This window comes from Bufo gargarizans, chromosome 1 (genome assembly GCF_014858855.1).
Source record: "Bufo gargarizans isolate SCDJY-AF-19 chromosome 1, ASM1485885v1, whole genome shotgun sequence".
Classification (NCBI taxonomy): domain Eukaryota; kingdom Metazoa; phylum Chordata; class Amphibia; order Anura; family Bufonidae; genus Bufo; species Bufo gargarizans.
In genome coordinates, this window is record NC_058080.1 from 518068891 (window position 1) to 518096625 (window position 27735).

General features: G+C 41.6%; 1 protein-coding gene across 2 annotated transcripts; it reads left to right on the plus strand.

Annotated features, from left to right (window-relative positions):
- The first annotated feature begins 1230 nt into the window (after positions 1–1230).
- CRYBB2 (crystallin beta B2) lies at positions 1231–24365 on the plus strand. Of its 2 annotated transcripts, none has more exons than XM_044288840.1 (6): positions 1231–1252; positions 3073–3147; positions 8326–8444; positions 17745–17877; positions 22596–22738; positions 24197–24365. In XM_044288840.1, the coding sequence occupies exons 2-6, from the start codon at positions 3094–3096 to the stop codon at positions 24363–24365; spliced, it is 618 nt and encodes a 205-aa protein (XP_044144775.1). In that variant the 5' UTR covers positions 1231–1252; positions 3073–3093. The 2 variants fall into 2 exon arrangements, with proteins under 2 accessions (XP_044144775.1, XP_044144784.1); XM_044288849.1 differs by lacking the exon at positions 1231–1252 and adding an exon at positions 19626–19628 and having other exon boundaries at positions 3094–3147; positions 17745–17874.
- The last annotated feature ends 3370 nt before the right edge of the window (positions 24366–27735 follow it).

Below are 27735 nucleotides of genomic sequence, written 5' to 3' on the forward strand. Positions count from 1 at the left end.
AGTGACGATTGGTGTTATCGACGGTCACAGCCTGTTCCACCGAGTGTCTGCTGTGTACAGACCCAGAAAACATATCTTTTTAGAATTTTGTGCAAATTTTTATTTCATTTTACATGTCACTATCTATATTTTATTTCTCAAAATTCCTAAAATACTGCAGTCTTAGCACTGGCCACTAATAATATTTTCTATACAGGAAACCTTTCCGTAAACATCGCATTATCATCACAGGCATGATTACAATGACAGAAAACACCTTTGTATAGATAACACAGTGTCCACCATTCACAGTAGGTGATATCACAGCTTATCAATGCCCTTTTGACCTCTGTACAGGTCACAGAACAGGACAGAAAAATCTCCCATACAAGTCAATGAGGTCATGTGGCTGCTGTCAAAGAACAGGAAGCCCTGGCTTATTTTTGGCCTAGTGGCCACAGTGAAAACTGCATGATTTTAGGATTTCTAATATATATATATATATATATATATATATATATATGGGCATGGATTTTTTTAAACCACCAAAACTTCTAAAAAATAAATAAAATATGTTTAACATAAACACTTGATTTAAACAATGGGTCATTTCCCATTCAATTTCCCATGGTGAACGCTCACTGGTATGCAAATAAATGTGCCCCAGTCTGTCTATGCTTTACAACATGAAATGAGTATCGTGGCTATATCCTATTTCTACAGCATACCATATTATTTCAGGTGACCTCGGCCTCTCTTTTACATAATATTTTTTTTTACTCAGTCTACTTTATATTATTAGAAACAAGCCCGGCATCTGATCTTAGAAGGCCACGAATGACAGTCCTCACTTTAGACCCCTGGCCTGGGGTAGGTGTAGACTGTTAAACAGGGTTGAATCTTTGGCACTCAAACCCCTGAAAGCAGGAATGGCTGGCTGCTATAAATGCTCAAATGAGATGTTCCAGGTCTTGGCATTCAGAGGGCTGATGCATGCAAAGTTCAAATCTCCCAACCAACAGTCCAAACAATAGTGGGCCAGCTGAATGTGAAAGCTAATGAAATAATTCTACAACTCTGCTTCTTAAAACAATGCAGGTGGTGTATCAGCAGAGCTGGGTTTTCAACAGAGCAGTAATCCAGTATTATGGCTTTGTATCACGCTGGAACTATGTTGTAAATAGTCCTGGCACTATATTCCTGTCCCCGTTTAGTATAAATGTGACCCAGAGCTGTAGGCCCTTTACTGGAACAAGCGGGTACTGGCATACGGGTAAGATCTGCTTTATTCTTGGGTTTTTCTCATTTGGCTTCAAGTGACAAGGATTCCCACGTAGACCAGTTCTGGAGATATGGCCCCTGAGGAAACCTGTATTCAATCAAATCGAAGTAGTGGTGAATGAATGACGTATCTTATGCCAATACAATCAATAGAGACAACATTTAGTCGCAGTAGATTATCCTCTCATAGAGGGCTGTGTTGGGACTGTCCTTAGGACTAGGATAGTCATTTCATACTGGTGATTGTGATATTGATATTGCCAATAAAATGAATTCTAGCAGTCCCTTCATCCTAACGTGAGGTATGGCTATGTCTAATATATGGTGATATTGGTCTGCTCTAATTGCGGGCACAAATTAAAGACCTCACTGTCATGCCTTCCATAGCCTTTGTAAAGAATCACTAGTGAAAGGTTTGCTTACTGTGGCTCCATATAACGTTCATTTTTATGGGAGGGCTAATATGCTTTAAGTGGTTTTAATGATACAGCTTTATTCCAGACATTGCACACTAATGTTACCTGGCAGATCGCAGTTACAATAGTCTATTAAAAAGCTTTATCATGGTCAAGAACGGCTATAGCCGGATGAATTCTGTGTATGTGAATGTAGCATTTATATAAGTTTAAAAAATTGCTCAATTAACCAGAAATAAAACCTGAGAGAAAATATTTTAACTGTACCTTGACAGACCGAGCAATCTGTAGATCCCTGCAATGTGGTCACTTTTTTATTCTTTATGTTTTAAACAGATTTAAGGGATCATGGGACAATATATCCACTCTACTAATATTGTGTGGAACAACCCAGTGATACATTATATATTTACAAATAATTATATAATATAATAATAAATATATATTTACGAAGCAGAGTTTCAACCTTTGCGTTATATATTTACTAAGTTGCATTTGCATATGTATTGTTTTATATCATTGATGATGAACAATTAATACATTTGGGTCGTATTTATCTAGTTTTGGAGACTTTAGCTGGACTGCTCTATGAATTATTTTTATGATTATTAGGCCCAGTATTGAGCCTATGCTATCAGTTCAGAGCAGACATCTGACTTACTTTATCAGAAAGATAAATTGTTAATTTGGCTCTTTTTTCAATAAGGACATATATTTTGCAGAGCATCAACCTATTGTATATGATTTTGAAGTTAAAGAGGATCTGTAATCTCTCTTGACTTGCATGTTATGATAACTACTTACATTCCTCATGTAATACCAATTCTGGAACATCTCTACTTATGGCTCTATGATGCACCATTCCTTTATTATTCTTGCTAGAATTCATGAATGAATTACTAGAAGTTAGCAATGAAGGTCCAAATGGCTATTACCAGTTGAGGGTATGTCCCTGCACAGTCTGGCACTGGCAGCACTGATTAGATGATGCCAGGCTGCCCCCCCCCCCCCCAACCGTGTAACACCCATCTGGACTTTCAGTGTAATCTGCTAGTAATTAATTCATAACTTCTAGCAGGAATAATAAAGGAACAGTGCATCATGGAGTCATAAGTATAGATGCTCCAGAATTGTTATTACATTGGGAATGCAAGTAGTTACTAAAACAGACAAGCCAGGAGAGGTTACAGGTCCTCTTTAAATCCATAGCTAAGAGAAGGTCAGGCTACTTGTTCTTTTACAGCATGAGTAATCCACCGCTCACTGACTAAGCTGTGAAGTCTGTTTATTGCAGTTTTCCACAGTTGTATCCAAAATGCTTCCAAATAAGAATTGGCCAGACAGCATTGATTGATACTAAATATCATTATTCCTCCCCTGATTGTGTGTCTTTCAGGAACAAAACACCAGCGAAACAATGGCATCTGACCATCAACCTCCAGCCACTAAACAACAACAACCTAACTCAAAGGTGCGTCCAGGAACCTTAGTTCTGCAAAAACATATTTCTGGGCTCCTGTACATAGCAGCAGTCATTGCATGAGATATTTTCATCTCTTACAACACCCACTATACATGACCATATTTTTCATATGAATGTTACATATTCTCTCCTTTAACAAAACAATGTTTTTTTACCTGCCCTTTACATAAATATCCATCTTTAGAGTTTAAAAGGGTTGTACGGTGAATTATTATTATTTTTTTAAAGAACCATATAAAATAAAAAAATAAGTCATACTCACCTTACCAATCCCCTGCCACTCGTTTTCCAGTGCTTTATATTCCACTCCCAGTCTATGTTTACTGGTTCCTCTCGACACGCAAAAAATGACTGCCTGTCTGAGCTGGGTCACTGGTCAGCTGCGCCACCATTTCCTGCCTGTCGGGAAGCAAAGACTGTCGGGGGAACAGAAAGTTTTGTAAGGGGGAATTGATAAGGTGAATTTGACTTTCCATTATTTCACAGATATTAGCGCATTTAATCTTTAAACAGCATGCGGTAAGATCCTAAGCTGCCTCTAGTGGTGATTGCTGCTAGTCTATCATATAACTGTGTCTCTACAGGAGAGATAAAGACTAGAGAACTGTGATACAAATATACAAAGAATATAATCACCACAAAATGTTACATTTATTCAGATTTAAATAGCCAAATGGTGTTCAATGGTGGCCATTCACTTTATACTTGTCTCCATCACCATTCATACATAGGATGTCTACATATACTTATTCACAAAAAAACAAATTAACGCACCAAGAAGGAATTGTTGGAATTGAATGAAACTTTATATATGTGAGTGTAATGATGATATATGTAAGTGTTTACAATATTAGAGTGAAAGAATAAGTTTATTTGGAAAGAAAACCTACAATTGAAAGGAGGCTTTTGTATCTTGTTGGGCTTTTGTATCTAGCCTGGATACAAGATGAGATATAGTTAGATATGGAGATATACAGGTTATGTACGATATTCTGTGGTACATTTGCCCACAGATATTGCATCTGGGTCTGTAGATCCTGCACACTCGTAGGTTGCAGAAGCTGGTGTTCTCACTGGCCCTATAAACGCTCAATTGGTGAAAAATCTGGTGACCAGGCAGGCCAAGAAAGTGTTGCAATCTGGTAAGTGGTGTGGGCAAGCATTGTCCTGCTGAAAAATGCCAGTTGGAAGCCCAGCCATGAGAGACATCACATGCGATGACAGGATGTCCTCCACACATCTGAGCTGTTAGAGTCCCTCGTATTACCTCTAGGGTTGAACGACTGTTGTATGCGATGGCTCACCAGATCATCACAACAGCAGTTGGGGCAGTGTGTCGCTCTACAGCAAAGGCAGGATTGAAGCACTCACCACAAGCCCTCATATTCGTACTCAACTTTCTTTGGCTCCCACAAAGAACCTGGATTCGTCACTAAAGACAATACGGTTCCAGTCTATGGCAGTGCAGGTTACTTGTTACGACACTACTGCAAACAAAGGCGATGGTGGCTGGTTGTCAATGGCAGGACTTGTAGCGGGTGCCATGACACCAAATTTTCTTCTGCTAAGTCACTTGGAATGGTCTGTGTAATGAAGGTCTCACCTGTGTCTGGATGGTGAACATGAAACTGTGGGAGCTGCTAATGCTTGGTGAATCAAACGATCCTTTCTACTGTTGGACAGCAGGGGAGGCACTTTTAAAGAGGACCTTTCATCGGTCCAAACATTGTAAGATAACTATCAGGCAGTGTAGAGCTGCGCCCTGGGATCTCACTGCACTTACTATTATTCTGTGGTGCTGCTCCGTTCTCCCGTTATGTCCCCCGGTATTGTCGCTGACTTGGTAACACTGGGAGGAGTCTGCCCTTTGTCTCCTTCTCGCAGGCTGTAGTGCTGTCCAATCGTAGCACAGAGCTCACAGCCTGGGAGAAAGAAACCTCCCAAGCTGTGAGCTCTGCGCTGTGATTGGACAGCGCTACAACCTGGGAAAAGGAACGCCCAGGAGACAAAGGGCAGGCTCCCCCCAGTGTTACCAAGTCAGCGAAAATACCGGGGGACATAACGGGAGAACGGAGCGGCGCACCGGAATAATAGTAAGTGCAGTGAGTTCCCAGGGCACCGCTCTACACAGCCTGATAGTTATCTTACAATGTTTGGACCGATGAAAGGTCCTCTTTAAATCCTCTTGTGACAAGTCTCAGTGTGTAGTCTAACCACAACTGTAATCATTTACACAGCTGCCTGAGACATCGCTGCATGCTGAATTTTGCAGCAATCCAACATTTCTATCTGGGTGTGATATGTTTTTTGTCAGTGAGTGTAGAAAGAGGCCACAGCATGGTTCCTGGGACCTCAAAGCTCAGTGCATCTAAGCTGACAGATGCCCTTTGTGTATGAATAATCTGCTAATTCTATAAACATAAAGTGGAGGTATGGGATTGGGAAAAAGGAATATGCTACAGTGCCTCTCTTGTATTTGGGCCGTGTCTGGCATTGCAGCTTCACCAGTTTTTTTTATTTTATTTTATTTTATTTTAAGACAACTTCTAGTTGAGTTCACTAGTTCACACTGTCTGTGAACAATCAACACTAAATATGCGGTCCTATAAGGCCAATAGTAATATAAGAGGTTAAAAATACCATTTGACATTTCAGTAGAAATGATCCTCTACATAAGTTGCGTGTAGCAACAGTGAACATCGAAACTGTAAAACCTTAAAAAGTTTCTCCAGGATTGATCTTTTATAGGAAAGGCAAGTATTTACTAAAGTAGACATGTCAGGAGAGATGTCAGGTCCTCTTTAATCACAAATATGCATGCATGGTTTGGCATGTTTTTTAGTGGAGGAGGACTCTGAGCACATGCTAGACCCCTTTTCTGCTGGAACAAAGGATAGGGCATGCTGAAATTAAAAATGCCCAATCTTTCTGCCCAACATCTGTCATCTGCACACAGTCATGAGGCCCTACACACATTAGATATTTGGCCAATTATGCCAAAATCAGCAGTTTCTCCGACTGATTTGTAGTGCTATGTAGTTTAAGGTAATTTTTCATCATGCTAGTGAATCACTCCTATAAATACCAACCTCCATTTATATCATGATACACTATAATTATCAATTCTAGAAATGTGTTCACAGCATTGAGCTCTCTATGGCAGAATTGTGTGATTTTGCTGCATGTATTATGGTTCTTTGTGGTTTTTCAGCATGCTCCCTGCTTGCAGTGGTTTTGTTTCATACATATTCCAATAACGATGTTGTTTGCTGATAAAAAGCCAGGAAATGACAAGATAACCATGAGTTAACCATGAATCTTGTGACACTATCACTACATCGAAACTGTATAGAATGTAGTTTTTAGCCATTGCAGTGTCCCTTCACTTATTTTTTAAAGAGAACCTCCACTAGTCCTCCTGCAAGCTGGACATACATATTTAGTACTGGTAGGGACAGGTAATAGGGTGATGAACATTTGGCTCTTGACTGTATTCATCTATACATTTGTTTTTGGTTCACTTGCTCTTTAAACATATCAAAAACATGCAGAATCGTTAAACCTTCCTTTCATCTTAAGGGCCTGTTCACATCAGCACTATTACTGCTGCATTATAGGAGTAGAACAATGAAAACAGGTGTGATGATGGTTTCCCTGCCTGGCCCTGTCAATCAAAGTGCAGAGGGTGCGGCAGTTGCATGAGAAAGTGGAGCCTCTAGGTGTAACGGCAACGCCCTTGTTGCTCCTAGAGGCTCATTTACATATATTAAAACTTAATTTTTCTCAGCAATTCAGGTACATATGAACATGGGACCGACACAGATGCCCTCAGCTGCCAAGTGCACATGTAACAGGTCAGCCAGTGTCATAGGTACAGATCTGCTGACAGATGCCCTTTAAGCTTGCATGCCTCATCCTTTGATATAGTCAATGTCTTATTCCAGTTGGTATAATCAAATAAATCTGAATATATACAGAATCTTTAAGACTGAAATGTACAATTTTGTGCATTACATTTAAAGAGTACTTGTAAGTAGGATTAACGCTATTAAACCAAGCATACTGCCTGGTAGGGTTATTCCTGCTGGTTACAATGATACCTGTCTTGTGAAAAAGACTTTTATTCTTTATGCAAAAGTAGAAAAAAAAAATGTAAATGAATTGTGCCCTTACTGAAGTTCTGTAATATTCCACTGGCTATCTCTGCTCACAGTTCAGAATCTTACATGATCCCAGAATTTTGCAACATTTTTCAGATGATGGACTGTGTTGAAGACTATGGACACCTATGGGGACATTTTTTATCATTGCATTTTACTCATTTTGGATGTGAAATAATTGTTTCATTTGGTCTTTATAAAAAAAAAACAAAAAAAACAGTTTTTCCTCTACGACTGTCACTTTTACTACATTTATGAATTATTGCTCTCTGCCTCACACTGAATCCGTCAGGGAGCTGCTCTGATAGCTCGATGTGTAGCCCTTAGGGCTCATGCACACGAGCGTATTTTCTCTCCATGTCCATTCTGGGTTTTTTGCGGACCATATGCAAAACCATTTATTTCAATGGGTCCGCAAAAAAAGTTACTCCATGTGCATTCTGTTTCCGTATGTCTTTATTTACCTTCCGCAAAAAAAATTGAACATGTCCTTCCGCAAAAAAAATTGAAATGCAGAATGCACGCAGATGTCATCCGTATTTTTTGTGGATCCGTTTTTTTGCAGACCGCAAAATACATACGGTCGTGTGCATGAGCCCTAATCTGTACTTTCCTGACAGCTCATAAGCACTTATAATAATCTGCATTTAATGAGTGTCTATGAGCTGTCAGGGGTTCAGAGATACAAATTTAGCAACAGTTCGGGCTTTCAGAGCAGCTCCCTGATGGCTTCAGTCGTATACTGGCACATCCCTGCTGCAGTAAGTAAACAAGCTGTGGCCAGAAGACTGGACCAGCGCTGCAGTGAATGGCACTGGAGAAAGAGGTGAATATAACGCAATTTTTATTTTAAGCTATTGCAGGGCTTGTGCATATTACAGGATTTTTTTTCTGCGCTGTGTTATTTCGGGAAGGTTATCAGTAAATGCTTATAGGGCGCTTCAGTTGTGAAACTTCATATATATCTTCATTCTCAGTGTCTTACATCCTGACGTCTCATTTACAGATTATTATCTTTGAGCAAGAAAACTTCCAAGGCCGCTGCCATGAACTCAGTGGACCCTGTACAAATCTGAAAGAGGCTGGCATGGAAAAAGTCGCCTCAATCCTCGTGCACTCTGGACCGTATGTATCTGAATATAATTCAGTAAACTGCCAGTTGTACTGTGAATATGCATCTTCTGCCACACATTTTGTATTATCCACAGTGTTCCTCAAGTAATTCTTGAACAAATAGCGTAGATCAGAGAGAGTGAATTGTAAAGGATTGTGTATTATAAATCCAGGTCTGGGGGTTTACTGTGACAGGGACAGCCCCTAAATATTAGAACATTATATATAAAAAGGATATAAGGGACTTTTGGAGATGGACTTATCACATTATTGTTGCTATTATGAGTGGGACTATATTATACTGACAGATCGGTTTTAAAGGGAACCCGTCATCAACTTTAGGCCTCATGCACACGGACCTTTTTTTTCTGCGGTCTGCAAAAACGGTTTCCGTTGTTCCGTGATCCGTGTCCGTTTTTTCTTCCGTGGGTCTTCCTTGATTTTTGGAGGATCCACGGACATGAAAAATGAAAAAAAAATCTAAGTCAAGTTTGCCTTTAAAATGATAGGAAAAAACGGAAACGGATCACGGACACGGATCACAGACACGGATGACAATCTTGTGTGCATCCGTGATTTTTCACGGACCCATTGACTTGAATGGGTCCGTGAACTGTTGTCCGTGAAAAAAATAGGACAGGTCATATTTTTTTCGCGGACTGGAAACACGGATCACGGACGCGGATGCCAAACGGTGCATTTTCTGATTTTTCCACGGGTCAATGGGTCAGCGGAAAAAAACGGAAAACGGAACAACGGCCGCGGATGCACACAACGTTCATGTGCATGAGGCCTTATGCTGACCTCAGGGCATCATAAAATAGTGACAGAAATGCTGATTTCAGCGGTGTGTCATTCATGAGCTAAAAGTCAGTGGTTTCTGAGAACCAACGTCATAATCATTGAAGCCCAGGCCTTGAAAAGAGTCAAATCTACTTAAGAGTCTTGGTTATTCCTAATCTCCTGCTCTCTCACCCATCTGCTGATGATTGGCAGTTCTCTCCTAGAGAGAAAGAGAGAAAACTAGGTAGAAGACCGTCAGTCATCAGCAGGTGGTCAGGAGAGCAGGAATGTATTAATAACCAGGACTCTTCTCAGGTGGCCGGGACTCTTTTCCAGGCCTATTCTGCAATGATTGTGATGTTGGTTCTCGGCATCCACTTATTTTTAACTAATAAATGACAGACCGCCGAAATCAACTCACCTGTCTCTACTTTATTCTGCCGTTAGTATGGGCAGCATAAAGTTGATGACAGGTTCGCTTTAAGGGTATTAGATTAGAAAACCACAACTTCCAGAAACAGCATTACCCTTGTCTAGTGGCTGAGTCTGGTATTGCAGCTCAGTCTCATTCAAGTGAATGCAGATTGCAGTTGCAAAACCAGATATAGCCTGTGGACAGTTTTTGGAAGAAAGCACTACAATACAATACAACCATTAGAGATGAGCGAATTTCATATTTTGAAATTTGTTCACGCTTCGTTTACTGATAAAGGGTGAATTGTGTTATGGATTCCGTTACCACAGACCATAATGCAATTCTATGACGGAATGTATAACGGAATGCCTTTAGAGGCATTCCGTTATTGATTCCGTCATAATAGAAGTCTATGGGCTGCAAAACGGGGAGTCCTCTCCTGCGTAACGGAATCGGGACGGATCTGTTTTGCAGCCCATAGACTTATATTATGACAGAATCAATAACGGAATGCCTCTAAAAGCATTCCGTTATGCATTCCGTCATAGAAATGCGCTATGGTTCATGGTAACGGAATCCATAACACAATTCACCTTTTACCAGTAAATGAAGCATGAACGAATTTCAAAATATGAAATTCGCTCATCTCTAACAACCAAACCACCATATTTCACGTCAGTGTTCGGTCAGTGATTTCCATCAGTAATTTTGAGCCAAAACCAGGTGCAGCTCTAAACACAGAACAGGTGCAATTCTTTCCCTTAGGCCTCTTGCACACCCACGAACACCCACCGCGGGGCAGCCGCAGTGGATTGCGTACCCATTCACTTTAATGGGTCCGCGATCCGGCCGCTCCGCAAAAAGATAGGACAAGTTCTATCTTTTTGCGGAACGGAAGTATGGGACGAAACCCTACGGAAGCACTCCGTAGTGCTTCAGGAGGGTTCCGATCCGTGCTTCCGTTCTGCACCATTCCGCATCTCCGGAATTGCGGACCTATCGAAGTAAATGGGTCCGCATCCGTGATGCGGAATGCACACGGAACTGTGCCCGTGTATTGCAGATCCGCAAATGCTGTCTGCAATACGGCCACGGAGTGCACACTTTCGTGGGCAATAAGCCTTATACCTTATCTCTGTGGAGGCTACAATCCTTGTTTTGCCTCACAATCACTGATGTGTGAATGAGGCTTAACACTCTCTTCTGTGAAATTGTGAATTTTTCTATTCAGCCATTTCTAATAGTTATATAACACTAGCAGATAATTATGCAGGTCATCGCTAACAAGCGTTCAATCAGCAATGATCTGGCAGTGTAAATCCTCATTCACACGTCCATGTCTGTTCTCAAATATGTGAAAAGGTGGTCAGTGATGCATCCGTGTTGGGTCCGTGTGTCCGTTTATTACTGTCCGTGTGCCATCCGTGTTTCACTGACACTGAACAGCTGTAAAATAATTTTCAAAGCATCTCTTCTTAATAATCCGTGGCATCCGTGGTTTTCACGGACCCATAGACTATAATGGACGTGATGGATCCGTGAACACGGACAAAATAGAGCATGCATCTGTGCTAAAACACTGATGTCTGAATACACACACCGGCAATAGAAAATGCCTACAAGTAATGTGGACAAGAATACAACATGTTCTATTTTTTTTCGGGAACGGAATTGCTGTCCCTGAAGTGCGGATCTTTTTTCGGATCCGGGCAGCACATCGTGTGGCCCCATAGAAATGAATGGGTCCACAATTCCGTTCTGCATAATGCAGAACAGAATTGCGGACGTGTGAATGGAGCCTAGGGGTCCATTCAAACATCCGTAGTGCATTGCGGATCCGCAATACACCCGGCCGGCACCCCCGTAGAACTGCCTATTCTTGTCCACAATTGTGGACAAGAATAGGACATGTTCTATTTTTTTCCAGAGCCGTGGACCGGAAGATCAGGGGCGCGCTCCGGAAATGCGGATGCGGAGAGCTCATAGTGTGCTCTCCGCATTCATTCCGTCCCCATAGAGAATTAAAGGGTCTGCACCCGTCTGCAATTTGCCTAAGACTACATTCACACGACCGTATGTGTTTTGCGGTACGCCAATTGCGGATCCACAAAAAAAAAGGATGCCTTTCCGTATGGCACCCATTTTTTTTGCGGATCCATTGTAACAATGCCTATCCTTGTGCGCATTTTTTTTGCGGTTCTACGGAACAGACATACAGTTGCGGATAGCACATAGTGTGCTGTCCGCATTTTTTGCGGACCCGTTGAAATTAATGGGTCCACATCCGATCTGCAAAAAAACTGAATGGACACAGAAACAAAATACGTTTGTGTGAATGTAGCCTAAATTATATCTGTTTCTGGGAAACTGGGTGCTAGTTATCATTAAACCACCAAACCAAAGAACAGAAAAGCTCATAAGTACCCATAAAAAAGTATTTTATTACATATTCAATATATAACAGACATCACACCGTTTTAAAGAATAAAGTGACAGAAAAAGCACCATCCCGGCTCTACACAGACCATACTAGTTGTTAAATACAATGTAGAAAAAATGGTGAGTAACACAATATCAAGATGAATCAGCAGTAGCAGGATCATGAGCAGTAGTTACCATCACAATGACCAATTACGCATATGTACACACAGGCCCCAAGATGATAAAGGACATAATCCCAAATATAACATTATAATGATGTCGACTCACCAAACAACCGGACTGTGAGGACCAGGATGGCGCTACCCCGACGCGTGTTTCGGCGTGCCTTCGTCCGGGCGTCACAGCTCTATAAAAATGACCTAACCCCTCAGCTGAACACCGTAAAATTTTTAAATAAAAACAGTGCCCAAAAATATATATTTTTTGTCACCTTACAACACAAAAATTGCAACACCAAGCGATCAAAAAGGCGTATGCCCCCCAAATAGTACTAATCAAACCGTCACCTCATCCCGCAAAAAATGAGACCCTACCTAAGACGATCAGTCAAAAAATAAAAAAAAGCTATGGCTCTCAGACTATGGAGACAATAAAATATTATTTTTTTTGTTTCAAAAATGCTATTATTGTGTAAAACTTAAATAAATAAGAAAAAGTATACATATTATGTATTGCCACATCCTTAATGATCTGCTCTATAAAAAATGTCAAATGACCTACCCCTCAGATGAACACCGTAAAAATAAATAAATATAAACTGTTCCAAAACAACCAATTTTTTGGTCACCTTGCTCCATAAAGTCTAATAATGAATGATCAAAAAATCATCTGTACCCAAAAATGGTACCAATAAAAACATCAACTCTTCCTGCAAAAAATGAGCCCCAGCACAAGACAATCTTCAGACAAATACAAAAAAGACGTTCAGAAAATGGAGACACAAAAACATATTTTTTTTTAGAAAAATGCTTTATTATGTAAAACTGAAACAAAGAAAGTAGTCATATTTTATATCGTTGCGTCCGTAACAACCTGCTCTATAAAAATGGCACATGATCTACCCTTTCAGATAAATGTTGTAAAAAATAAAAATGGTGCCAAAACAGCAATTTTTTGGTTACCTTGCCTCACAAAAAACATAATATAGAGCAATAAAACTCATATGTACCTCAAAATAGTACCAATAAAACTGGCACCTTATGCCCTAGTTTCCAAAATGGGGTCACTTTTTGGGATTTTCTACTGTAAGGGTGCATCACTGGGGCTTCAAATGGGACATGGCATCTAGAAACCAGTCCAGCAAAATCTAGCTTCCAAAAGCCATATGGCGATCCTTTTCTTCTGCGCCCTGCCGTGTGCTCTTATATCAGATTATGACCACATGTGGGATGTTCCTGTAAACCGCAGAATCAGGGTAATAAATATTGAGTTTTGTTTGGCTGTTAACCTTTGATGTGTTAAAGAGAAAAATTGATTAAAATGGAAAATCTGCAAAAAAATTAAAATTTTGACATTTAATCTCAATTTTCCTTTAATTCTTGTGGAACATCTAAAGGGTTAACAAAGTTTGTAAAATCAGTTTTGAGTAACTTGAGGGGTGTAGTTTCTACAATGGGGTCATTTATGGGGGATTTCCACCATGTAAGCCCCACAAAGTGACTTCAGACCTGAACTGGTCCTTAAAGGGCTTCTGTCACCCCACTAAAGTGTTTTTTTTTTTTTGGGCTAGTGAAATTAGTTATATTGCGATATATGACAATATAATTGTGTTACTTACTTTGATCCAGCAGTTTCTGCAAAAAACGAAGTTTTATAATATGTAAATTCGGTCTCTAACAGCAAGTAGGGCGGCTACTTGCTGCTAGCTGCTGCAGAAATCCGCCCCCTCGTCGTGTTGATTGACAGGGCCAGCCGGGATCTCCTCCTCCGGCCAGCCCTGTCGGCATTTCAAAAATCGCGCGCCTCTGTTGATTCGGCGCAGGCGCTCTGAGATGAGGAGGCTCGTCTCCTCAGCACTCCCTCAGTGCGCCTGCTCCGATGACATCACCGAAATAGAAGACGTCATCAGCGCAGGCGCACTGAGGGAGTGCTGAGGAGACGAGCCTCCTCATCTCAGAGCGCCTGCGCCGAATCAACAGAGGCGCGCGATTTTTGAAATGCCGACAGGGCTGGCCGGAGGAGGAGATCCCGGCTGGCCCTGTCAATCAACACGACGAGGGGGCGGATTTCTGCAGCAGCTAGCAGCAAGTAGCCGCCCTACTTGCTGTTAGAGACCGAATTTACATATTATAAAACTTCGTTTTTTGCAGAAACTGCTGGATCAAAGTAAGTAACACAATTATATTGTGATATATCGCAATATAACTAATTTCACTAGCCCAAAAAAAAAAAATCACTTTAGTGGGGTGACAGAAGCCCTTTAAAAAGTGGGTTTTGGAAATTTTCTTAAAACTTTTAAGAATTGCTTCTAAAATTCTAAGCCTTCTAACGTCCTAAATAAAATAAAATTACATTTACAAAATGATACCAACATAAAGTAGACATATGAGGAATGTTAAGTAATAAATATTTTATGAGGTATCACTCTGTTTTAAAAGCAGAGAAATAGAAATTTTGAAAATTGCAAATTTTTCAACATCTTTGGTACATTCAGGATTTTTTCATAATTAAAGGTGAAATATATTGACTCAACTTTATGACTATCATGAAGTACAATGTGTCACGAGAAAACAATCTCAGAATGGCTTGGATAAGTAAAAGCATTCCAAAGTTATTACCACATTAAGTGACACATGTCCAATTTGCAAAATTAGACGTGGTCACGGGGGCATCAATGACCCTTGGTCATGAAAGAGTTAAGGAGAACCTGTCACCACAAAATGCTGTGCAATCTGCAGACAGCATGTTATAGAGCAGATTGATATGTAGTTTTGTAGAAAAATATTCATTATAAGGGCTCTTTCACACAACCGTGTGAAGCCGTGCCCGTTCTGTGGACCGCAAATTGCGGTCCACAATGCACGGGCACCGTCCGTGGGGCAGGCACATGGGGATCGCAGACCCATTAACTTGAATGGGTCCGCGATCCTTCCGTTCCGCAAAAAGATAGAGCAAGTTCTATCTTTTTTCGGTGTGGAAGCATGGAGCGGAACCCCAGAAAGCACCCCGTAGTGCTTCTGTAGTGTTCTGTTCTTCCATTCCGCACCGTTCCGCATCTCTGAATTTGCTGAGAATTGAAATGAATGGGTCCGCATCCGTGATGTGGAATGGCCACGGAACGGTTTCCGTATATTGCAGATCCGCAAATGTGGTCCGCAATACAGCAACGGGCATCAGACGTTCGTGTGAATGAGCCCTAACTTGTAATTTATGTATACACATTTATACAGACTATGCTATCAATCACTGTCTTAAATTGTCAGATTAGACTGTCCCACAGTTTGTATACAATGTTTTCATTTGGATTATTTCAGGACACGCACTTTAGAAAATACTGTTTCGGATTATGGTGAAAAGGGAGTGCAAAAAATTGAATAACCATATATATGTAAATGAATGGTTAATGGGACAGCATTGGTTAAATATCCATAAATATGAGACATAATACATCTAGTAATGAAATGAATTAGACCCCCAGGGCCTCCAGGTACAAGGCTACCATATGGGTGCATCCCACTGAATTTAGGTCACTTGTGTGTACATTATTTTTATCCACAGAGAAATCCCTTTATGTTATCAGCTTACTGTAGATTAGATGTAAGCAGTATATAATCAGCAAGCATTTATGACATCAGCCATTGGTTTAGTACGTGATACTAATCGTAGCTTTGGACTTTGGAATATTTATAGCACGGTCACATTTATTTTCAGTGGATAACAACAACAAATCTGCTACTAAATGTAATTTCAATTTCATTCATAAATAGAAAGTCAAGCGAGTGATAACACCACATGAAAAATACTAAATAATAAAAAAACATTATATCTATAGCTGCCCTTTGTGATAACACACTGTATATTACACAAAAAAATGTGCACGTACAAATACATGTGGTCTGAAGATAACCATTGATCAATTCAGTTATGATACCAAGGTTCCTTTCTTGGTGATGCTACCCGACTCTCAGTTTGGCAAGTTCCTGAGACATGTGAGGTCACCTAAAATCCAGAACTTAAAGGAGTTTTCTGGGAGTAAGATATTGATGATCTACCCTCAGGATATGTCATCAATATCTGATCATTGGGGCTCCGGCATCCGGCACTCCAACCGACCAGCTGTTTAAACAGGCTGCAGCACTCTGGGGGGCATCACAGCTTCTTCACCCCATACCAAGCACAGCCTCATTCATTGTATAGTGACCATGCTTGGGACTGAGCTGTGCCTATGCCAGGCATGTCCAAACTGTGGCCCTCCAGCTGTTGCAAAACTACAACTCCCAGCATGCCTGGATAACTTACAGCTATTAGGGCATGCTGGGAGTTGTAGTTTTGCAACAGCTGGAGGGCCGCCGTTTGGACATGCCTGGCCTATGCCATATAACTGATGAATGTGACGTCACTGGCCTAGGAAGTGGCTGCAGCACTCGCTGGATCAGATATTACCACTGATTAGATATTGACAACCTATTGTGAGGATAGGAAATCAGTATTAGGTCTCATTCACACGACCATTGCCCCTCTGTTGCTGTATTGCGGCCCTCATACGGCAGGTCCGCAATACACGGGGCACCGGCCATGTGCATTCCGCATCACGGATGCGGACCCATTCACCGGAGATGCGGTGCGGAACGGAAGCACGGAACAGAACCCTACGGAAGCACTTCCATGCCTCCGCACCGCAAAAAGATAGAACTTGCTCTATCTTTTTGCGGAATGGACGGATCGCGGACCCCATTCAAGTGGATGGGGTCGCGATCCGCATGCGGCAGCCTCACGGCTGGTGCCCGCAATTTGCGGTCCACAGCACGGACACAGAGGGGCACCGGTCGTGTGAACAAGCCCTTAAACTGACCGAAAACCCCTTTAATATCTTCAATGCAATAGCTTGCTTCACAATAGAGAAAGACCAGCCATACACATTAGATAGCTGTCTGCCAACATGATAACATCCCCATAATGCAGGGGTGGGCATCCTGTGGCACTCCAGCTGTTGGAAACTACAATTCCCAGCATGCTCCATTTATTTCTATGAGAGTTCTGAGAAGAGCTGAGCAAGTATACATGCTGGGAGATGTAGTTTCTCAACTTTGTGGAACAGGGGGTTTTGTGAATAGGGAAAGGAGAGAAAGCCTTCCTGGTAACAAAAGAATTGGGCATACTGTAATCCCACAGCCTGACCTTCTTCCCTCCACATCTGCTGGGGAATGTGGAGACACAACCATACACATTAGATCAGGCATCCTCAAACTGCGGCCCTCCAGCTGTTGTAAAACTACAACTCCCACAATGCCCTGCTGTAGGCTGATACCTGTAGGCTGTTCGGGCATGCTGGGAGTTGTAGTTTTGCAACAGCTGGAGGGCCGCAGTTTGAGGATGCCTGAATTAGATGGTTGGCTGGCCCAGCTGACATCGGTGGGCTTAGCTGACATCCATGTACATGACCAGCTTTAGTCTATAATTTTGATATTTGCTCTTCAGAATAAAACTCTGAGATGAGTCTTTTTGTTTTGTAGCTGGGTAGGATATGAACAACAAAACTGCAAAGGAGAACAATTTGTCTTTGAGAAGGGTGAATATCCCCGCTGGGACTCCTGGACAAACAGCCGAAAAAGTGACAGCATCTCTTCCCTGAGACCAATCAAAGTGGTAAGAAAGCAATAGAGCTTAAAAATACTGTTACCTGTACTATTACTTATTTATATGATGCTGGGTGGAGACACAGTCTTTTTTTAAAGGGGTTTTCCAAGACTTTAGAACTGATGACTTGTCCTCATAGTGCCATATTCACCAATTCAACCTTATATTAAAATAACTACTCAAGACTACCATTGTGGATAAAAATGGCCACAGTATTTATTAACTGGGGGGGGGGGGGGAGGTGGGTAACCATAAATAATAACATTCCATAAATTATTAATCCATTGAACTTTCCACCAATATTAACTCAAGTCCATTAGTGCACTACTCATCAAGAGTCCACCCAGTAAGGCTGAGCGACTAACCCCCCCCCCCCCCCTAAACTTCCCCCTTTTCAAAGACCGTGACTAAAATATTGGGAGGGCGGGCGGGCGGGACACGATCTTCCCTCTTGATTTTCCAGCCGCTGACAGTGCTCCCAATGGTGAGTGTCTTCCATAAATACACCTTCTCTTCCCGCCGAAACTTGCACTTGACCAATCCATTACTTCAGCTAGAAATAGCCCTTTGCCCAGCAACTGGTCAGCAACTATTTCTTGCCAATCACCTTTAGCTGCCGGCTGACCTTTGATTCACCTGAGGAGAAATAAAAGGCGGGAAAAGGAGGGAAAGAAGGGGACATAGGGGTAGAGAGACAAATCCACCAAGACAACCTAATATAGGTCTTAATGACACCATGAGGGGCAAATGCCAATTACTGGCAAAGCCCCTATCAGGATAGGTCATCAGTATCTGATCACCCAGGATCCCCGCCGATCAGCTGTTGAAGAAGGCAGCAACGCTCGCAGTAAAAAGGCTGTATACATAAAAAAATTGTGAGATGTATTTATAATGCCCAAACTTGCATACCCCCCATACCCCAATAAGTAAGCCGATTTGCATAGAATTATTACTTTTGATAAACAGCAGAGACTTACAGTAATATGGATTTGGTTGTATGGATTCCTATGGAAAAATAACTGTATAATACATTCCATTGTATGCAGTACTAGGCCTTATGCACACAACCGTATCTATTTTGCAGTCCAGAAATCGCGGATCCGCAAAATACAGATGTTGTCTGTGTGCCGTTGGCATTTTCTTTGCAGAGCCTTTGCCTTCAATAGGTCAGTGCTCTTCATTTTGTGGACATAGTGTATATTTTTGCATATGGATGCAGAAAGCACGTGGATGATCCTTTCCATATGTCAGTTCCAGAAAAGTCAATGGGTGCGAATTTAGCATAGACGGTATCCGTATTTTGAACATCTGCAATTTGTGGACCACAAAATACATACGGTCATGTGCATGAAGCCTTAGAGGCCTTGCTGCTATGGGAGAATACTACTGAGGACTTCTAGTACAGCCAGCCAATGTACCGTTATATGGGTCAGTGTACACGGCATGGCCACAGATCAGTCTAACCGGCTTCATAATAAATCTTCTGATGCTGCTTAAAATATAAAATATACATAATACAGATTTGAAGGACTTTAAAAATTGTTTGCACAAGGTTTGGTACAAGGCTGATCTATTGAAGCAATTATGTTCTAGATTTTGTAATTTAAAAAAAAATGTTTTTCGTAATGTTGACTGGCACTCAATTTTGTTTTATTGTATGAATACTTTTTATGGGCCTCTGCATTTTCAGTTTAGCGATCCACTTATCATTGTGTTTGTGCATTGTCTGGTTGCTATACCAAAGGGCTTCTAGACAGAATGCTTTTCCATTTATACAGCAGTTTATTATGTCTTGTAACGGTGGGGACAATGTTTCTATGGCTTGTCCTGAGCGTAGCTTTGTTTTGTCATTCAGTAGAACCAGAGTACATTTATTTAGTCCCTCCGATTGCTGTTTATTACGATCCGAGCTGAAATGACCAGGGTGTTGATGGAACTCAAAATGTATCTGCATTGATGAAATAAAGAAAGAGATGTTTTGGAGACAAAGAGCGTCCGCTGGGATTTTTTGCTACATTTGATGGAACCATGAGCATCTTGAGGGATATGATGTGCGGTTCTTTACTGTTTTTACATTAAAAAAATAATGAATTTTATTCTTTCAAACAAGGGCCCCAAAATAATTTTCAGCCACACAAAGCGTAGGTCCTGACTGAGATTTGGCTCCTTCAAATTCAGAGCTGCCAAGTAAAGTTTTCTGGTCTTTATAAAGATGACCTGATACCTACACAATTTAGTAAAACAAACCTCATACTGACCTTCTAATCCAGTGCTGCTTCAGCCCCTCTGGTCCACATTGCAAGGCTCTGATTACATTGTCGAGAGCTGTGACATGCCATACTGGCGCAGGACCACTCCAATCCATCAGTGACCACATCGGTGACTTTTATAAGTGCAACAGTCTAAATTGGCATTTCCGGCGCTGTTCTGTGACTAGAACTAAAGCTTACTGGTTGCATTATAAAATGTTTGTCAAATTTGTATCAAAGGGGGTGAAAAATTGTCTACATTTTTCAAACCAGCACCTGGATCTGAATCCTTTAGTATAGCCACTGAGTTATTCACTGATCTATCATCTATCTGTATAGCGCCACCTGCTGTTGTCTACTTTTGTAATATATCTGTCCTGTGCACTGATATGGAAGCACATGCTCAATTCCAACCAATTGCCACCAACTGTAGTAGAAAGGACCCCCCCCCCCCCCCCGAGATAGTGTATGCCCACTAGCAGAGCAATTGGAGCAATGAATGGGGAGATCTCTGGATCCATGTGAGGTACAGGGCTGGTTCTTCGTTCATTAGAAATAGACTGTCATGTACTATATGCTATCAGATTTTCTTTTCTTACATTTTTTTTGTTCAATCATGGTCCCATTCCTTACTATTTTCAAGATCTGTGCTTGCAGTGTATGAAAGCCTTTATGTAAAAGGCTAGATATTGGCTCTGATCCACGTGCAAGCTGCAAAAAATGCAGATCGGACGCAGACTGAAAATACGGCCATGTGCAGGAAGCCTTATAAATTGTGTATGGCGGAGGTTCATGACAAGTTTATGCTTGGATGTAAACAAGAATGCCTTCATTTGTTTTCAATCAGCAGGGATCTTGAAATGAGAAGCAATTGACGGACTGCTAATTGTCCTGACCATCCCGTATACATGCTCGCTTGGCTCAGCTGACTGCTAATTGTCCTGACCATCCCGTATACATGCTCGCTTGGCTGACTGCTAATTGTCCTGACCATCCTGTATACATGCTCGCTTGGCTTGGCTGACTGCTAATTGTCCTGACCAGGCATCCTCAAACTGCGGCCCTTCAGCTGTTGTAAAACTACAACTCCCACCATGCCCTGCTGTAGGCTGATACCTGTAGGCTGTTCGGGCATGCTGGGAGTTGTAGTTTTGCAACAGCTGGAGGGCCGCAGTTTGAGGATGCCTGGTCCTGACCATCCCATATGCATGCTCGCTTGGCTTGGCTGACTGCTAATTGTCCTGACCATCCCGTATACATGCTCGCTTGGCTCGGCTGACTGCTAATTGTCCTGAACATCCCGTATACATGCTCGCTTGGCTCGGCTGACTGCTAATTGTCCTGACCATCCCGTATACATGCTCGCTTGGCTCGGCTGACTGCTAATTGTCCTGACCATCCCATATGCATGCTCGCTTGGCTTGGCTGACTGCTAATTGTCCTGACCATCCCGTATGCGTGCTCGCTTGGCTTGGCTTGGCTGACTGCTAATTGTCCTGACCATCCCGTATACATGCTCGCTTGGCTTGGCTGACTGCTAATTGTCCTGACCATCCCGTATGCATGCTCGCTTGGCTTGGCTGAGCATGCATGTGTTTTCAATGGGGAGAAGAGAGTAAGCCACTGCTGTTGGCTTATATCTTTTGAAAACAGAAGGATTGGGCTGTGAAATTCAACACGCTGAATCCTTTCCCCCAACACCATCTATCTAGGTGAAGTCGGGAGGCCCCCATACACAGAAGATTGTAAGCTGATCCCATTGAAATTGGCTGGTTTGACCGATTTTTTTGCCATGTATGTGGGGGCTTTATCTTTTACGTTTTTCAGCTTCACAAATGATACCAATGATTTTCATGTATAAATGATCAATTTTAATAATTGGTAGTTAAAATATTTGTCGTTGATCGTTCAGTTTTTTTACACTCGGCAATCTTCAATATTCTACGGCAAGGTACATGCTGTAACAATTATTGATACATTCAGGCTGGATTTATGCAAAGCACCTAGGGGGAGATTTATCAAAGTTTGGCATTTTACGCCAGTCTTTGATGATGATCATCCGGCAGGCTTGTGCTAGAATGAAATCTACAGTAGCGCGAGCTGCCATAGAGTTATGACTTCATTTGCACCCGAAAACTGGCACAAATAAAGATAATTTGGCTGAACCAGTGGACCTGCCCTTGTCATGCCCCCTTTTACGGCAAGTGGCGAGGGCAGTGCAGAAATGCCAGCTGTGATAAAGTTTGGTAAAAAGATGCAAACACGGTATTTGTGACTTTTTAAATCACAAAGTGGCACAGGGAGGTAACACATCTCCCCCATAGATTGGTTTTTTGGTCACTTTTCCCTTGCTAAAAAGATTATAGAGAATATACATGGTTACTGGGATTACCCATTTTTCATCTTTTATTTATCTTGATACTTGTTCCTGAAAATATCTTTCAGTCTTAATATAGTCTTACGTCTGTAAATTACCAGGACAGCCAGGAGCACAAGATTGTCCTATATGAAAACCCAAACTTCACTGGGAAGAAGATTGAGATAATTGACGATGATGTCCCCAGCTTTCATGCTCATGGCTACCAGGAAAAAGTGTCTTCTGTGAGAGTACAAAGTGGAACGTAAGTTAATCTTGGCCAGCCCTGCCTTAACCGCTCTGTAGAAAATAAAACTGGGTTGTCTTTTTACGAACAAAAATTAGAGCAGAAGGGAAATGTACAGTCTCCTCACAGCTGTTTAAATCCAGTCGTGCAACATATGCCATGCATTTGGCCTCTAGGGAACATCTGAACATCACAGATAAGTCTTTAGCATAGGGTATAGCAGGAGATCAAACAGAACAGACGTGTATGCAATGTGTTCATCTAAAATAATGCTTGGGATCAAATAATACGTAGAACGTATTTTTAACTGAACTGTTAAAGTGCTCTTATACTGTGTCAGTGGAAAATTTGCAGTATGTGCAGAACTGTAATTTATATTTTGTGATATACGAGACAAATCATTTTGTGAATTCAAATAGATTTAAGGGTCCATCTGAATTGCTCATCCTGACAGTGGGGAGAAGAGACCCTGCCATGTGGTTAATAGCTTTCATGGAAGTGGCAAGAGGATGGAGAAAAGATGGGATGCACCATATCCAACTGTCTCAGGATACGTCAGACGGTCAGGTTTCTGCATGCAGTTTTGGAATCCAAAACCAGAATTGAATTCAAAAAGAGGAGGAATCGTATCTGTCTTTTATACTTTCTCTCCATTTATGATTCACTTCTGATTTTGACTTTCATGCAGAAACGTGACCGTGTGGCCATACCCTTGTGACTTCATGGCTGTGTACTCCGACTGGAAGGCAATAAAAAAAGAAAAACAAATGCACCAGACAAAGTTTAGCTTTTGGTTACATGGCCTGTGTTCAGAAATATTTTTTAGTGCCAGTCCTCCACCATCACCAACTAGAAATAGTGTCAAAGATTTTAGAGGAAGGGAGGGATGGTGGATGTAGTACATTCCCCATCCCTCCTACTGCAGCCTCCTACCATGGTAGACAGGAAACTGTATTGTGTGCACTTGTTCCTCCGCTACTTTCATGTCTTAGAAGCACGTGAACCAGGAGTGGGAGAGGATGGGGTATGAACTGTGCAGAAGCATGGTCAGAAGAAAAACATGACCTCATTCAAAGCCATGTGCGCAATCAAAATGCACACAGTGCAACTGCATGGGTCACACCTAAGGCCGGCTTTGCACAAGACATATTAGGCTACAGTACTGGTCCAATAATGTTGCCTGAATGTCAGTCAGGTAGGCTTTATATTGTCTCCACACTCTTATCTTATCCAGCATTACAAGATTTTAAAGAGAACATCTCACTATGAAACAGTATGATAAACTAGTAGAGGTATGCTAGTGGGTACATCCTTTTGTAACCCCATGCCAAACAGTCCCCACGTGGAAGGACTAAGGTGAGCAAGAACTTTTTAAACTGAGGGATGTTACCTAAGCATAACTAACTTACCATAAAAATGCCCAGATCTCATATTAATGGTACAGAACGCTCTAATATACTAAACATTTCTTTACAGGTGGGTTGGCTATCAGTATCCAGGTTACAGAGGATACCAGTACCTGTTTGAGAAGGGGGATTATAAGGACAGCACAGACTTTGGCGCCCAACACCCCCAGATCCAGTCTGTGAGGCGCATTCGTGACATGCAGTGGCACCAGAGGGGAGCCTTCCACCCTACCAGTTAAAATAAAGCCCACTTCCTCCAAGTGCCACTGACAGGAAAGAGATACCAAAAGGCTTTTACGTGATCTGCTGCTGTTTTTCCCATGGCATGGTTAACCCACATGCCACTGTGTGACTAAACCTGCTGAAGCAATTTAATAAAAGCTTTGAGTTCCAAACTCCTGCTGACTCCATTGTTTGTGTACTTTATGCATGTGACTATGACTTTCTGTTGGAAATAGATGTATTGGTTTATTATGAAAAGAAAACCAATTTAATTTGTATAGCCTTTACACTTTGTAATTTATATAGTCCTTTCACTTTGTAATATACCGTATCTACCTTTGTGGTCAGTATACATCTGACCTTCACTAACATGACTCCAGCCACTAAACAAAATGGTCCTTCCACCAGTGTCACATCCACTGCTCTTCTCTTCTGTCTTCTGGTCTAGACAGTTTCAGTGTGTCACCTACTCACTAATGTGCCATAGGTTCATAGGTCCCCAATGACTTAATCGACAGGCACTAGTATTAACATATGTGACACTTTAACTTTGAGGTGTGTATAGATCTGATATCTGGGCACATGACCCCGTCCACTAAACAAGGTGGTCCTTTCCACCGATGTCACACCTACTGTTCTCCTCTTCTGTCTTCCAGTCTGGAGATTTTCAGAGTGTCACCACCTTACTGATTTTCTTGGGTGGTCAGAAGCTGGTACTACAATCTTTCCTCCAGTTATGGCAAAGTGCCATCAGAGGGCATCTTGACAAGCACCACTGTTCATAAAGGTGACAGATGTATATAAATGGGAGCTGCTTCTTAGAATACAAGAAGGACAAAAATATTAATTAGTGAACCTGAAGGACTTCCATTTGAATATTTGCCATGTTACCTTCCTGTACATGCTACACTTCTACATGTTTACAACCAAAGCACCTTAATTTTTTCATGGTTTAAGAACAGTTCATGCTTTTCAAAATGGTCTTGTTTAAATTATTTTCAGCGTACATAATCCAGAAAACTATCCTGATATATACTCTGAATATATAGCCTTGAAGCTGTTTGACTGCTGTTGTTAAAGGCATCTTTATGTGGGGTTTCACCAAGACATACCATATACAAATAGGGCACTCTTTTGGCTCATAGTGGGTTCTTAGTGGTCTTCAAAAATGAAGAAAATATGTTGGTCAGATCATGTAAAAGCCAACTTTTTAAATGGGTTTTCCAGCAGGAAGAACTTGGTGGCAGAAGCCTCAGAGTGTTTTAAAAAAATAAAAGAACTGATACCTCACTGATCCTGCTCCATTCCCTTTCCAATGCTGCCCGGGTCCACACAGGACCTTCCTGGTCTTATTTCAACACACAGGGAATGCCTACTTGGTTCCTTTATATTTTAACCCGTATCACAATTTTTTTTTCCATTGCTAAACCCCTGTAAATGCTTTCTACGTAGACACATAAACCTTTTTGTGTTCTGCAGCAATTAAAGGGTTTTTTCGGGTCTGTGGAAAACAAGAAATATTGCTGCAATGGCTTATCATATGGCAGACTAAAGCTGAGTACCCTGAAGCAAGTTTTGATCAAGCTGAGCTTTCTCCACTGTCCCTCTGGAGCCTTTTCTTCCTGCTTGAATACCTCTTGGTTGGGGGAGTGTTAGTAGTGATGCAAGCAGCTCTTCACTGCATCGACCCACTGTACCCTTGAGCAGCACTATTCTATGCCCCAAACTTCAATTTCTCTGGTTCGTTCCCACCCTTTACACCATGTCAACCCAATGGCTGCACTTGCTTAACCCATTATGTCATCATTCGCAGCTCAGTATTCAAGTGTAGACACAGAGCAAAAAAATACCTTCTTCGTTATTTATTTCTTCCTATTGGCTAAGCAACCTTATACAGCGCATGTACATTGTATACATTTACACAAGACCTTATAGTTATAGTCCTGTAAGGGAAATGGTACATATTCCTGCCTGGTTACAAATTACAAGGAATATGTCAGTCATCACTGACAACACGACCATGGCCTGCCCCCTGTGTTCCTTAACCACAGCAAATGCGTGATAAAAAACGAATCTGTGCCCTAGCGCTACTGGAGCAGAGAATACAAGCCCATCCCCCAACCCAACCAGTAGGCCTGCATGATGTATGTGCAGACACCGGTGGCATTGTTATGGAGCTTTGAAAGCGCTAACGCAGTTAATCATTCTTGCACATGCTCTGTGGTCAAGGAGCGCAAGGGCAGACCATGAACGAGTCCTCAGTAATAATTGCAGCATTCATTGTGGATTGGAACCAGGTGGCCAGGATCACATGCACCATGAATGAACGCGATGATGTCATTGCGCAGCCTGCACCGTCCTCTGATAGGCTGCAGGCCCTAGGCCTGCAGCCCATCAGAGGGACGGGGAAGAGAGACACCTCTCCCCTGCCCCATCATTCATCTGTATTGCTGTCCTGAGGATGGCGATACAGATGAATATAGAGAAGAGCGCTGCCACAATGTAAGAGCTTATCTCCACTCCTGCCGCTGCCGCCCCACACTTGCCACCAGGGCCGCCTGAGGCGATCTCTTCACCTCACCTAATTGGCGGTGCAGCCCTGAGCATACCTTATGACTGGGAAGTCATTTATAATGAATATAATTTAGAAAGTTAATACAGAAAACAAGAGGGGGACATGAAATCCAAATGTACAGTCTGAGAATACCCCTTTAAATAGGGCAGAGTCAGACCATTACTTTATTCAGGTTCTCAATGGCAGGGTCTGCTCTGCAGGACTGGCAGATAGCAAATCTACTATCTTGCTTTGTTAATATCTATAATACAGTATATGGAACATGACAACAGAGAAGCATTGTGAACTTTGTTGTCTTTAGTTTTAAATGATAAAATAAAATAAAAATTGAATAAATTGTCCTTTTCAGCGTCTTCTATGTCACTGAAGAAGGTCAGGTCTTTTAGGAAGACATATACTGGAAGCTCTGAAGCAGTTTCCAGTTTCTTATATTTCTCTAAAGATGATATCACATTGTTAATATTCATGCTGATAATCTCTAATCATCCACAATGAGCAAGAGAAAAGTGGTTTTACAGGGCAAAAGGAAAACATTTATTACATGAGATGGGTGTTGTGGCAGGCATCCCAGAATCATGTGCCAGGATCCTGCACTACAGAACAATTTTTTTAATCTGTTGTTATTCCCATTATCGGTACGAGCAGAGCTGGCACTAAGAACTATGTGCTGAATAAAAGACTAGCCTGGCATCATTAAATACTGCAATAACTTCTGAAAAGTATACACTGTAAATAAAATAGCTTTTAAGTATACAACAATAGCAATACATTACTAAATAATATCAGGTTTTATGCCCCTTTCCAAAGTACTA